We start from the raw sequence: 13,498 nt of genomic DNA on the forward strand, positions 1-13,498 counted from the left end.
CTGTGAGCTCTAGATGGCGTGCAGATAGCGATGGCGTGGACCTTGGTCAGCATTGCCTTTAGTTTGTCACGGAAACTGAATCGGGAAATTTGAAAACGGAGAGATCGACGGGACTCGCATCGCGTCCCCGTCGTGGTATTCAGGGAAGCGATCGTTCTAGAAGGCAAATTGTGGAATTCGTCATTCGTCGGTAGGAATGACACGCTACCATGTGCTTTTTAGTCTGCGATCAGCAGTTATAGAGGGCAGCAAGGTCCCCCTACTACAAAAATACCAAGACATGCCCAGAAACTATATACTAAAGGTCCTCAAACGGTCAGCTCTCACCTGTCTGCTTTGCTGCCAAAATCCATGGATTACCGGAGCTCGATATGATTCCGCCAAAATATGCGAGATCGCGTAAGTACCTTGAGAGTGTTTGAGCAGGTTTGAAAACTTTGGGCGCCGCCGATCAGCGCCTGTCATCCAGTTGCCGCTTTTGCGTGTCGATCCATGTCGTTTTAGGTCCGACCGCGTCTGAATAGCACCGATGGCACTTAGAAATGCGGTCCGGTCGGGTCTGAGCATGGATGGTCTCATTACTTCGGATCGGATGGACCCGTAATCCATATTATTTCGAATTGAATAATTTCTTTTCAATTCTTTTTATTTTTTTTGTCCCCTTCCTGCGTGACCAAAAATAAGGGGGGAAGGGTAAAATCAACCTGAATGCATCTTGCTTCATCCAGAAACTCCTTCCTACATCCCTAGAAGTATCTAGGAGGATACCTGGCTACCCATCGCAACCTATCCCCGTTGCACACGATATGCCCGGAGTCCTAGAAAATAGATCAGGCCACTCCAGCCCCAACAGCTCGGATGCCGATTTGGCGGACAAAAATGGGGCTCAGGTACATTTCAACGAACAAACAAATTATGTGCCCAAGCGTACCATCATCACCGTTAGTATCGCCAAACGCGACTAAATCAAATCAGATAACAAGTTGATGTTCGATCGGACTGACTCCGCTAGATCTTCCTAGCATGTTCGACCGTTGACCTAGTGGCATTGATGGACCAGACGACGCTGGCGGCCAGTCTGTCCATCATTGGCAATTCATTGGGAGCGAGTGACCAGACATCCTGGATTTCCGGTGGTTATTTTGTGTGAGTAAACGAACACAGTGCGCATTCCTTATTGTTACTCTCTAGTCTATTCATTCGTTCATTCTTGCCATAATTACTTTTCCCGCTCTATACATCGCCTGTTTTCTTTTTTTCTCTCCCCCCTGAGAAAACAAATAGCTAATGTCGCAGAACATCAACTTGTTTCCAGCTCCTCTACGGTAAATTATCCGACATATGGTCACGGAAAATTGTCCTATTCGTCGGACTCGGCATCTTCTTCATCGGATCGCTAGCCGCATCTCTCGCACAAAATGTCACCCAACTCATCGTCTTCCGCGCACTCACCGGTGTCGGTGGTGGAGGTCTAATGACCGTGGCCCAAATGATCGTGAGTGACGTGGTTCCTCTGCAAGAACGAGGCAAATATCAAGGAATCCTCGGCGCAGTGGTAGCAATTGCGAACGGTATCGGACCGGTCGTTGGCGGAGCTTTAGCTTCGATCTCTCACGATTCGTGGCGATGGATCTTTCGACTAAATTTGCCATTAACTGCACTGACGACCCTTTTCGTGCTATTTTTCATGCCATTGCGCAAGGTCGAGGGAGACTGGAGATTGAAGTTGAAAGCGATTGACTTCTTCGGTGCCCTGTTGGCTTTGGGTGGAACGGCGGTTTTGCTACTCGGACTGAATTGGGGTGGTGGTGAGTATGCATGGAATTCGGTTCATGTCATCGTGACCCTAGTTGTTGGGTTTGTGATTTCACTTTTATTTGTCGCGTGGCAGTGGAAGGGTGCCCGAATTCCCCTGGTCCCGATGCATATCTTCCGTGGTCGAATTGTGAACGGAGCTTGCTTGACTATGTTCGTCAATGGGTGGAACTTCCTGGTCCAGGTCTATTATATCCCTACTTTCTACCAGCTTGTTTTTGGATATTCGACGGTCAAGGCTGGTGCTATGCTGCTGCCAATTACTTTGATGCAGAGTAAGTCAATGTTTTTTCTCCTTTACTTGTGCTTCGACGCTAACTGCAACCCTACAGCTGTCAGTAGTACACTTTCTGGCCTTGTCGTGCACTGGGTTGGTCGTTATCGAGAATGTATTCTTTTTGGCTGGGTTATATGGGCTGTTGGTCTTGGTCTCTTTTCAACACTGGATCAATCATCTGGGCTCGGCAAACAAATTGGATACGGAATCCTGACTGGCGCTGGTGTCGGTAATACCTTGCAGCCGTATGCTTCGATCTTATTTTCCAAGTGTGCCAAGTTTTTCACTAACTATTCTACTAGTTCCCTCATTGCAGTCCAAGCCGGTGTCGACAGACGTGATATGGCTGTCGTCACGTCATTCCGCAAGTAAGTATAACATTATCTACCACTAAGCACTGTCTAATAATTTTCAGCTTTGTTCGAAATCTCGGTGGTACTCTCGGCCTAGCAATTGCTGGTACAATAATGTGAGCACTTCCGCCCTGCAGTATCTTGTATCTTACTCCGCCATACTGACAACCCCAGAAACAATGTCTTGGGATCATCCATTTCATCCCTCAGCCTCGGCGACTCCGAGTCACGGTCCCTCCTTTCAAGTCCCCAGAACTATCTTTCCAAACAGTCCCCCGAAGACGCAGAGCATATCCGCAGTGTCCTGATCCCAGCATACCAGAAGGGATTTCGGATTGTCTTCATCATTGGAGCCTCGTTATCTGCCTTGGCTTTCTTCTTGGCCTGGTGGCTAATGCCCCAAGTGGGGTTGAAGCGAGCAGATGATGAACAGTTGAAAGAAGAGGCTAAAAAACGAGTCAATGGGGAGTTGGATGAGGAGAAGCGCGGTTGAATGACGAACGGGTCTTTCTTGAAACAGAACGGACTCGAACCAGTTCGTTCCTGGGTACTTGTCCAATGAAAAGAACCTCTACTAATTTCGGATTTCTTCGTCTTGAAAAGTGGTGTATAGAAATGCTAGCAGAATCAAGATTTTTTCCCACATATAACAAATTTCACTTATGACCTCCCGAGATATCTACAGCCTGTAATCACGATTTAGGTTGATTAGTTAAGGCAATATGTACACCACATACAGCCCGGCCCCTATTCATCCGATAAATCATGATTATGAAAATTTAGCCAAGAAGCCAAGAAGCTTGGCTTCCAAAATATCATTTCTGGTGTCTCAGATCTACATTGTAGATTATTATCCAAGGACCAGGGTCCTCAAAGATCATCAGATTTACGACGTGTAACGTGTGTCAGAAGGACCCCTGGGCTAAGCCATCTTATGTTTCTCGGCTTTCGGATTATCATAAGGTCAGACTTTCTGCTCATGACTAACTAGCTACTAAGCCCAATCGGGTATTTTTATGTCTTGGAAATCAGGCTTGACAACAACTAAGGACGTAGTCTACAAGAGTAGTGCTAAGTAATTGGACCACTCGGGCACATTTTTTTGCTTTATGGGTAGTAGCATAGTAGTATAATTTATAAAATAGTAGAAGAGATGATAAAGGATAGCAGAGTAAATTAGAGGAAATAGAAGCGCCGTAAAAGTTTCCAACTAGTAGCTATCTGAGATAGAATAGATTGGCAACCTTGATGTGCTTCTTTCTTACACCCTCTTCCTATTATTAGCCATGTTCCTTCGCTAGTATTATGGAGAGAATATCACTTCAATTTTAGAACCAAGATTCAATCAAAGATAGACGTAGATAAAAAGGGCAAGGGAATCTCCTCCCTCTCACTCGTCACTATATGAATAATATGACTATCAAAGGCAGAATAAAATAAAGTCACCCCAAAATATCCCCTCGTCCCCTCAAACTCACACCATAGAAAGTTTCGCACTAACCACTAAAGATCCAAAAGACCAATTCTATGCGTAGCTAGGCTTCGTCTCGCAAAGGTGCCAAGGGCTTTGGAAACCATCCATTTGAGCAGCGTCGATAAAGGCCTTAGTCTTATCCGCATCACCGCAGAGATCACCACACCAAACAGGGCGACTCTCATGACCATAAGGCTGAAGAATATACTCTCCAAGATCCCAGTTCTGCCCAATGGCACCACTGACATCGCAAACAGGGACAGTAAAGATACCTTCCCAAGACGCACCCTTGGAACCAGGACTAGCCCATGCATTGGAAATAGCATCGTGCGCACGCGAGGCTGCAGTGTCAGCGTTGTAGTCGTATCCAGCGACATTCCATGCATCGAGAGACGAGTTGAGAATATCCTCCACACTGACACCCTTGTACTCGGCCTGTCCGAGCTTGTCCGAGCCAGGGGGTGGGTTGACCCATCCCCACTGGTGCGAGTTGAGCGAAATACCGCTGTTCTCTTGCCAGTAATACAGGTACCAGGCCTTACCATCACGGCAGATGACCGATTCCTGAGGACCGGAGCCAATGCCCTGGTTATCACCACAGGCACCACCGCCTAGGATGAATATCTTCTGCGTCCGGTACAGCTGGTTGATGGAGGTTCCGATCAGCATGTTTGACATGGAGTCTGTGACGGCATTTTTGTCGACGCCTTGGAAATCAAGGAATGCGCCGCCGGAGATGTAGCTGCGGATATCGGCATCTCCGTAGCTCTGGCCGTCCATGAGTTGGTTGTTGGCGGTTGTGAAGGACTCCAGCGACTCGAGGACAACCTTGCTGAGAATTCCGCCTAGGTCGGCGGATTTCTGGAAGGTGTCGTCGGCGTGGTTTCCAAGGGCGATACCGATAGCACCGTTGGAACCGGAAATGATGGCTGAGCCAGCACCGGCAGTGGCTCCAATGGCTGCAGGACCCATACCGGCGAAAGCAGCGCCAACTCCGACAATGGTGGTGACGAGGCTTAGGACCTTCTTGAGACTATCGGAACTCTTATCATCCTTGTCCGTGTAGAAAGTAGTAGCCCACGAGTCCTTGGCGAGAGCCGCGCTGAGAGCAGCGGTGTTGAATGCCTGCGAGAGGCCGCTGAAGTAGCTGTGGAGACGGTTGACGGACTCGAGAACGTAGTAGGTAGGGCGAATGTCACGGCCACGATCATTAAGAACGCGGTTATCACACAAGTTCAGGTCACAGCCCGTGCTAGATCCATCGTCACGACAGGACCAATCCGGGTTTCCCAGGGCCCATTGTCCAAAGGCGCCCGCGAAACCGGCAGAGTTCTTCTCAATTAGATCAGTGTTGTTGTTCCACCAGTTATTAAGCCAGTCACCGGTCTTATAGTTGTTCCAATCCTCAAGGTGTTGACCATAGTACTTGGAGACTTGGCCACAGCGCTTGAAGTTACGGCGAGGGGCAACGAGAGGGTTGGTGAATTCGGAAGCTGCCGAAGCTCCCTGCACCTCAGGAAGAACAGCAAGAGCTGTAATAGCGAATGAGAGAAGCATGTTGCTTCAAAATATAGGCAAAGAATCAATATCGAAAGGGAATAGTAGTAGTATAAGAATGAAAGAAGACAAGGAAGAAGTCCAACCTCGTAGGAGTGATAACTCTCAAAGTAAAATGAGCGACAATGGAGAGTGTGAATCCTGATACTCCTCCAGGAAAGAGCTTCTATTTATCTCCTGGCAGGAGATTGATTGCCCTCCTCACAAGGAGAGTGGTGTCTTGCCGCTAATCCTAACGGCATTTGAATCTCCTCAACACAGACCCACAATGTAACGCTCACGGGGCAAAGCAGAGTACATCAAATTGAATATGATAAAAAGTATCTGACACATAAGAACGGAGTATATAGCCCCCACTGCAATGTATTATCCCAGTGATATGCAGTCATCCCCCCCATGAGTAGGACATATCTAAGGCCGGAACGCCATGATCGACAGGGACTCCCAACAGATCGAGTTTAGCGGACGCCACTCATCTTCATCAGGGGCCCCAGCTGAAGGACGAGAACGACCGGGATGGCCAAGAGCTTGGGGATCCGCAGCCTTGGGGGCCATTCTGATAGTCCACTTTCCTTTAAGGGATTCGTGAAGGATTGAGTGGGGCGAGTTTGTCGAAACCGTTCCCTGTTTGGGAAACTGCTCTAACTATGGCTATGGATCTGAGTTTATTGAATAATATCAGTACCAATTTCGCGGTAAATTGATTATGCATACTGATAATTCATCACATCCGGTTCAGCCTTGTGGTAGTTTAAGTCGTCAGTCAGCCACACCGTTTATGCGTTTATGAGCCCAAGTTTAGTAAATTATATCGATGGCAGGGTGATCCCGACGTCTGACAATTTGCCGATGCGATGCTGTGAGGAGTCGGGACATAAGCTTGTATCCACCATTTTTCTACTACTACGTACGCGCGTTTTCTCTTACGTCCGTGGGACGCCGTAGAGCTGATGACTTCTTAGTAGTCGAACTAGTGTTCAGTCAATTTTAGGCGTTCGATTGACTCGAGCACTTCATTAGTTATAAAAGGCAGCGCTTAGGCATACAGAGCAGGGAACATACTAGTAGAGCGATGCAGGGAAAGGGATACGACTTTATGGCAGTTGTGCGAAGAGCGCTTGTATATCATTTGAATTCCATCTACTCAATCATCACCATTAAGAGCAGGGATCAAACTATTAAAGAAAGTGAGGCTAAGCCTAGCACAAAATCACGAATTGTCATATCAGTCATCAGTCGTCCGCAGTAAGATCCAAACGCCAACCAAGGAGGAAGACCACATCCTGGTCTGAAAAGGGAACGAGAATAAAAAGGGGTCTGGGAAATGAGAAGAGGAGAGTGTAGAACATGACCAGCGGCTGGAACGAGAACCAGAGAGCTCTGTTTTCTCTCTCCATCACAACTCGTCAATAACAACAACCTGCTCAACAATCCAATCCACAAAAACCTGACACTCTAATTTCCACCTCCCATTCACCCACACATCCCCCAACCAATAACTCCACGGTTTACTCGGGCCCAGGTCCCAGAGTGCATTATTCGACGATCGATTCGCGCCACCGGTACTTCCGTCCGCACCGGCAGATAGGTCCTGGTTGACATTGCGGAGCCCCATAGCAGATATGGAGGCACTAGCACCCGTACCCTGAGCTGACTCCGACTTCCCCTGACGAGAGAGCCACTCGCGTTCGGCTTTTTCACCCGCACGCCGGGCAACCGCTTCCTCGTCTTCTGCTTGGTAGAGATCACATTTACTACACTCCGTACAGCGGGAGCCGGGGTTGATACGGAAATGTTCGCAGAAATGCTTATAGCCTTCTGGTTCTTCAAACTCGTCCTCGTCGGAGTTCCCGCGGCCATCATCTTCTGCAGGTCCGTCGGTAGCACCTTGTCGGGCTGCGGCACGGTTCATGGGTGGTGCGGGGCGTACCGGCTGAATAGGAGGGCCCAGGGCTTTGCGGCAGAGATAGCACATGGAATACCCACATACGCAGGTTAGCTTGTTACAGCCGGATGATTTGACGAAGGAGAGGCCGCAGCGAGGGCAGGTTCGTTTTACTGCGGCGGTGCGAGCTGCTTCGACTGTTGCGCGAAGGTCAAGGAGGAGTGGTTCGTGGCAGACGTGTGGGTCTTGCCATGATTTTTGGCAGGTCATGCAGCTGATTTTCTTGCAAGAGGGGTTGGCACAAGTGAATCTCTTGGGCCGGATTTTGAGGCAGAGGTGTCGGATCGCGTTGTTGAAAATTGCTTTGGCGGAGGGCGGGTCCAAGAGTAGGAGAATTAGGAGAATGGGTATAAGTAGAGGGATAAGGTCAAGAATAAGAAGAGACATTAGAATGCTGGAGATAACACCTCCATCTCGGCGAAAACGCCAGCCAATACCACGCGAGCATGGGTGATACACCGGATCAGCTTCGGCGTAGGAACAGAATGGGCATCTGATGAGCTTCAGTTGTGATTTTAAAAGGGTCTCGGACGCCAATCGATCCTCGAACTTGCGGTACGTCTCCTGGCCAGCGGTGTCCAGCAGCACGGCCTGCCGCACGATTTGGGGCCGAAGACAACCATCACAGGAACCGGAAGACAAAGGTGCGATGCATTTCAAGGTAGTGTGTTCTAGATCGACGGATTTGCCCCATCCTTGACCAAAGAGGGCTTCAGATATTGTTCGCTGGATGCAATGATAGCAGATTATATGGGCGTCGGTCGAACAAGTTGAGACCTGTTCCCAGGTCACGTCGGCAAAGCAGCATTCACATTCGTACAGCGCATCGGCGGCCTGGGCTTCCTTTTCATTCACATCAGAGGCGAATCGGAAATCGCTTAATTCCTGCTCTTCCCGCCTTTGCCGAAGCACAGGGGCCACGAGGAACGCATGCAACTCGTCGTCAAGCTCGACACTTCCAGTTTCTTTCAACCGGGGTGTCAGCTCCCCGTCTGAACGCCGTTGCCATGACAGAAGCGGGTGCTCATCTTTATCTTTCTTGCGCTTGAAGGATGGGAAAATGCTATTAAAAGTAGCTCGCCAGGTCCGCCGCGCGAGATCCCGTAGCGTTGGCCGTGCTCGCACGTAGCTGAAGTTCACTTCAGCCAGCACAGCATCAATTGTACTCTTGCTGAGGCTACTGAACTCCTTCCCGAGGGCGTTCCGTACTGCAAGTTTGTATCCCTCGGATCGAAAGCGTTCCTCAGCCGGGACTAGAGTCTCTGCTGTCGCAGCGTGGTCTGCTAATGCGGTAGCTCGATCGTCTTTCTTATTCCCATCTTCTCCATCTCCATCACGTTTTCCGTCTGGGAGATTCCAACGACCATTTACCCATTCTTTCTTATGTCGGAGCAGTTGTTCCACGCAGACTTGTAGTCGGCTCTGGCCATCAAATCGTACCAACAACTCACGAAAGACCTCGATTCTTACATCGGGAAATATCCGAGCAAGGTGTTCCAGTGCAGCATTTAGCTCTTCCTGCTCTCTTATCTGCTCCTCTATTTCCTCGGCGGAAACCTGTATTGAGCGAGATCGTGAGGTGTTTCCGAATGGGTTATTTCTCAATGCTTCGAGGGTGATGGAAGGGTTGCTTGGTGATGTCGAGGAACCTGCCAGTATGGAAGGTTTCCAGGAGTTGCGTTTAGTGGAAGAGGAGCTGGAGGAGGATCCGGTTGCAGAGGCACGACGTCGGGGTTGTGGTTGCGGTATTGGTTCTGGTTGTGTTTGCTGTTGATGTTGCGGCTGCGGCTGCGGCTGCTGTGCGGGCGCGCTGCCGTCGGCGGGGCGCGGGGGAGTGGTGGAGGTGGAGGATGAAGATCTGGAGAAGCCGGGAACCGACAGCGAGAGCACCATGGTGGGAGATGCGATGGGGTGTCTGCTACATGGTCGGGTTCAGGGAGTGTCGGAGTAGGAAGATTGCGTGAGAGGGTGTGTTTGTTGGAAGAATGAAGGGCCACGCAAATAACTAAGAGGGGGTTACATAAGGCGGGCACTATGACTACAATATGGTGTTGCCTGCGTGTTAGTTACTTAGTTACTACTACCTACTAGTAACTATACCAAGAGAAACTGACTCAGTTCGGATCGCAGGACCCTTGACTACTAGTTGAAAAAGACCCTGTTTGCATTCTGTACAACATCTGTGAAGTTTCCTACTCTGTTTTCTAGTACTAACTAGGCTATCTCCGGGCCGGTGGAGTTCTAGAGCGCCCCTTGCGCTGAAGTCGCGTCGGCTGCACCAGCGATGTATCAGTCACCATGGGCTGATAACCCGAGAATACCTTAGTTCGGATAACGAGAGAATGGATGATATCCATTGGAATGCGTAGGGTAGAATGGATCCACTCCGACTGCCTATGAGTAGGCAATACTCCGTACTCCGTAAGATTATGTAGGTCTAATACGGTACCTATGGAGTACAAAGTTCCAAGATTCCAATTTCCGAGATGTCTCATTGGTGGGAATAAATAAATAAAACAAAGAACTTGAACAATCCAAATTTATGTACATACACAACTTGAAACCAAGAAGCCACATTCGGTCTGGAATTTCTTCTTCATCCCAGCTCTCTTGTGTGCCAATGGCCAGGTCAATTCAAAGAGCAAAAACGCTTCATCCACAAAGGTTGACATCATGATTATTTTACAGCTTGGCCTTGGCGCCCTCGAGGAGCTCCGCACCAGCGCCGGTGATGGCGGGCTTGCCAGTCTCGACAACAGTGGCCTGGAAGAGCACGGTGTTGCCCTCCTTCCACATCTCAGTCTTGAGAGTCTGACCGGGCAGCACGACACCGGCGAAGCGGACCTTGAGGTTCTTGTAGGCCCCGTACTTGGCGAAGACCTGCTTGGCCGCAACACCGAGCGAGCACAGACCGTGCAGGATGGGGGTCTTGAAGCCACCGACCTTGCTGAACTCGGGGTCGATGTGCAGAGGGTTGCGGTCGCCGTTCAGACGGTACAGAGCAGCCTGGTCCTCGGAGGTCTTCTCCTCGACAACGGCGTCGGGGGCACGCTGAGGGGCCTTGTAGGCTGCGGTGGCACCCTTGGGGCGGACGGCGGTGGGCTTGGGAGAGCCACCGAAACCACCGCTACCGCGGATGAAGACGGTCGATTCGTTGTAGAACAGATCCTCGCCGGTCTTGGCATCCTTGGTGGTGAAGCCAGCGACGACGAGGGCGGCGTTACCCTTGTCAACGACGTCGATGAGCTTGGGGTAGGTCAGGGTGTTGGCGGTGGTAGGGATGGGGAACTTGCGGACCTCCATGTACTGCTCACCGTGGAGCAGCATCATGGGAGAGAAGTCCTTCACGATATCATCCATGTTCCACGGGGTCTGGGTGTTGAACCAAGGGATCACACCGTATGAGGGCAGAGCCTGGAAGTGCTCGCTGTTCTCGTACACCAGGGGCAGGTCAGTGCGCTTGGCACCCAAGCTCAGGTTGTAAAGGATAACATCACGGTCAGTGTAGTCGAAGGCGCTGCCCTCGGTGGTAAGAGACTTGGCCTTCTCGATGTTGGCCAGGGTCTCGTTCTCACCGCTGCCACCGGCGCGGTTGGACATGTTAGCCATGATCTTCTCAGTGCCAGCAGAGCCATCCTCGGGGTGGTCGGCACGGCCGTCTTCGAAGTTGGTGATCTGAGGCCACTTGGCAAGGACCTCCTCGGGGGTGAGCTTGACGTCCACGGGGAAGCCGTGGCCGCCAGAGCGCTGCCAGCGGGTGCGGCCGAACCAACCACTACCGCACTCGAACAGACCCTTGGTGGAGGGCTCGGGAGCAGCGTCGGAGCTCAGCAGAACAACCAGGGGAGCAACGTAGTCGGGCTTGAAAGCCTGGACCATCTCCTCGGGCATGATGGTGCGGGTCATGTTGGTACCGGCGTTGGGAGCGATGGTGTTGACCTTGATATTGTACTTGGCACCCTCCATGGCGAGAGTGCGAGAGAGGCCCAGGATACCGAGCTTGGCGGCGGCGTAGTTGGCCTGTCCGAAGTTTCCGTAGATACCGCTGGTGCTAGCAGTGTTGACAACACGACCGTACTTCTGCTTGAGGAAGTAGGGCCAGGCGGCCTTAGTGACCTTGTAGGTACCACGCAGATGAACGTTGACAACGGAGTTCCACAGGTTGTCATCCATGTTGGTGAAGGCCTTGTCACGCAGGATACCGGCGTTGTTAACCAGAATATCAATGCGACCGAATGCATCAATGGCAGACTTGACGACAGCATCACCGTCCTCACAGTTGGCCTTGTTGCCAACAGCCTTACCACCGGCCTTCTTGATCTCCTCGACGACGGTGTCGGGGTTGACGAGATCGTTCACAACAACGGAGGCACCGTACTTGGCGAACAGCAAGCAGTATGCGCGACCCAGACCGGCACCACCACCAGTAACAAGAGCAACACGGCCCTTGAAGTCGGGCTCCTGAGCCTTGGGGGCGGAAGACAACTTCAGGCCATCCTCAAGATATGCCATGAAGTCAGCGGGGCCAGAGGGGTACTCGGGCTTGGAGAAGTCGTTGACATCGTTCCACTTAGCGGCCAGAGCTCCGGGGGTGAGGGAGTCGTCGGTCTTGAGCAGAGCGCCCTTAGATCGCTCCCAGCGGAGCTTAGCAACGTGGCCACCACCGACCTCGTAGATGCCACCGCTCTCGGTGGTGTTGGAGGAGTGAACCAGACGAGCGACAAGAGGAACAACCCAGTCGGGCTTGAGGTTGTCCAGAACATCAGGGGGCATCACCGTCGCGGTCATGCGGCTAGCAGCGATGGGGGCAATGACGTTGGCAATAATGTTGTACTTAGCACCCTCCTTAGCCAGAGTCTCGGTGAAACCGACCTGACCCAGCTTGGCGGCCGAGTAGTTGGCCTGGCCGAAGCTACCGAAGAGACCAGCAGCGGAGGCAGTGTTGATAACGCGGCCAAACTTTTGTTTGCGGAAGTGAGGCCAAGCGGCACGAGCGCACTATTTGGAGAATAGATGGATCAGTACTGGCGCTTTGGAGGGATCTTCTTTGAGTATCGATAGCCTGCTAACCTTGTATGCGCCGTAAGTGTGAACGCGGTTGATGAGGTCCCAGTCCTCATCCTTCATGTTCTTGAAGCTGATATCACGGAGGATACCGGCATTGTTGAGGAGAATATCGATACGGCCGAAGTTCTTGACGGCAGTCTCAATGATGGCCTCGCCATTCTCGACGCTGTCGTAGTTGGCAACCGCCTTACCGCCAGCGGCGCGGATCTCATCGACAACGAGGTCGGCGGCCTTGAGGATGTTAGCGGATGCTGGGGGACTCTAATATCGGTTTACATAATAATTCACATACCTTTGATGACTTGCCATCGCCCTTGTGAGAACCACCGAGGTCGTTGACCACGACATTAGCGCCCCTTGAGGCGAAGAAGATGGCATATGCCTTTCCCAGACCGCCGCCGGCGCCGGTGACGACGACCGTCTGGTTATCAAAGCGTAGATCGGACATTATTTGTGTATGATGAGAAGTCCGATTCAAACAGTTCTCAAGGAAAGCTCGAACTGAAGGAAGAGAAGAAGGGGAAGAGGGGAGTTTAAGGATGAGCTCGGTCAACCGAGAGCTGGGGCTGCCACAGACCTCGGCTCGTTTGCACTGTAAGAAATGGGGGGGAATTACCTTACATTACACGGTTGCTTCACATGCCGACTGCCGGTCACCACCACGGAGGAGTCCGCAGTAGGGTATTCTAGTAAGGAGAAGGTAATTGATACTTTTTTTTATGCCGGACATTTCATACACTGTCCATGGGCCTTGACCCATCTCACATCTCCCTTTTCGTCTACCGTTTATGCCATTTTCTCTCTGTTTTATTCATACCGAGTCCCGCTGACTCAGACATGTGACAGGCAACGTCATCGCCATGTGCCTGCAACACTGTAATCCATGCATGATTTAATCATCAATTAATATCTAGGTCGACTATTTGATACTTTTGGAAGCATTTCAGAAATACCATGGATAGTGAAGTCTCCTCTGCAGCTAGTTTGTCTCGCCCGATAGAAGTAGTATA

The 13,498-nt window shown here is 51.0% G+C and overlaps 4 protein-coding genes across 4 annotated transcripts; 1 reads left to right on the forward strand and 3 right to left on the reverse strand.

The window, feature by feature from the left end:
• Nucleotides 1-806: 806 nt before the first annotated feature.
• On the forward strand, nt 807-2,938 carry N7481_013187 (MDR family MFS transporter; the record flags this gene model as incomplete). The annotated part of the gene is made up of 7 exons (XM_057272406.1): nt 807-941; nt 1,013-1,146; nt 1,297-2,090; nt 2,148-2,337; nt 2,395-2,460; nt 2,508-2,561; nt 2,620-2,938. 7 exons carry the CDS (start codon nt 807-809, stop codon nt 2,936-2,938), a joined length of 1,692 nt encoding a protein of 563 aa, XP_057116594.1.
• Nucleotides 2,939-3,970: 1,032 nt separating this feature from the next.
• Nucleotides 3,971-5,476, reverse strand: N7481_013188 (uncharacterized protein; the record flags this gene model as incomplete). The annotated part of the gene is made up of 1 exon (XM_057272407.1): nt 3,971-5,476. One exon carries the CDS (start codon nt 5,474-5,476, stop codon nt 3,971-3,973), a length of 1,506 nt encoding a protein of 501 aa, XP_057116595.1.
• Nucleotides 5,477-6,872: 1,396 nt separating this feature from the next.
• On the reverse strand, nt 6,873-9,314 carry N7481_013189 (E3 ubiquitin-protein ligase; the record flags this gene model as incomplete). Its single annotated transcript, XM_057272408.1, has 1 exon — nt 6,873-9,314. One exon carries the CDS (start codon nt 9,312-9,314, stop codon nt 6,873-6,875), a length of 2,442 nt encoding a protein of 813 aa, XP_057116596.1.
• A 789-nt stretch (nt 9,315-10,103) lies between these two features.
• Nucleotides 10,104-12,936, reverse strand: mfp (putative peroxisomal multifunctional beta-oxidation protein (MFP); the record flags this gene model as incomplete). Its single annotated transcript, XM_057272409.1, has 3 exons — nt 10,104-12,419; nt 12,492-12,719; nt 12,781-12,936. 3 exons carry the CDS (start codon nt 12,934-12,936, stop codon nt 10,104-10,106), a joined length of 2,700 nt encoding a protein of 899 aa, XP_057116597.1.
• Between the last annotated feature and the right edge of the window lie 562 nt (nt 12,937-13,498).

This window comes from Penicillium waksmanii, assembly GCF_028829765.1.
Source record: "Penicillium waksmanii strain IBT 27052 chromosome Unknown utg000010l:1.0-3698451.0:1.0-3701458.0, whole genome shotgun sequence".
NCBI lineage: Eukaryota > Fungi > Ascomycota > Eurotiomycetes > Eurotiales > Aspergillaceae > Penicillium > Penicillium waksmanii.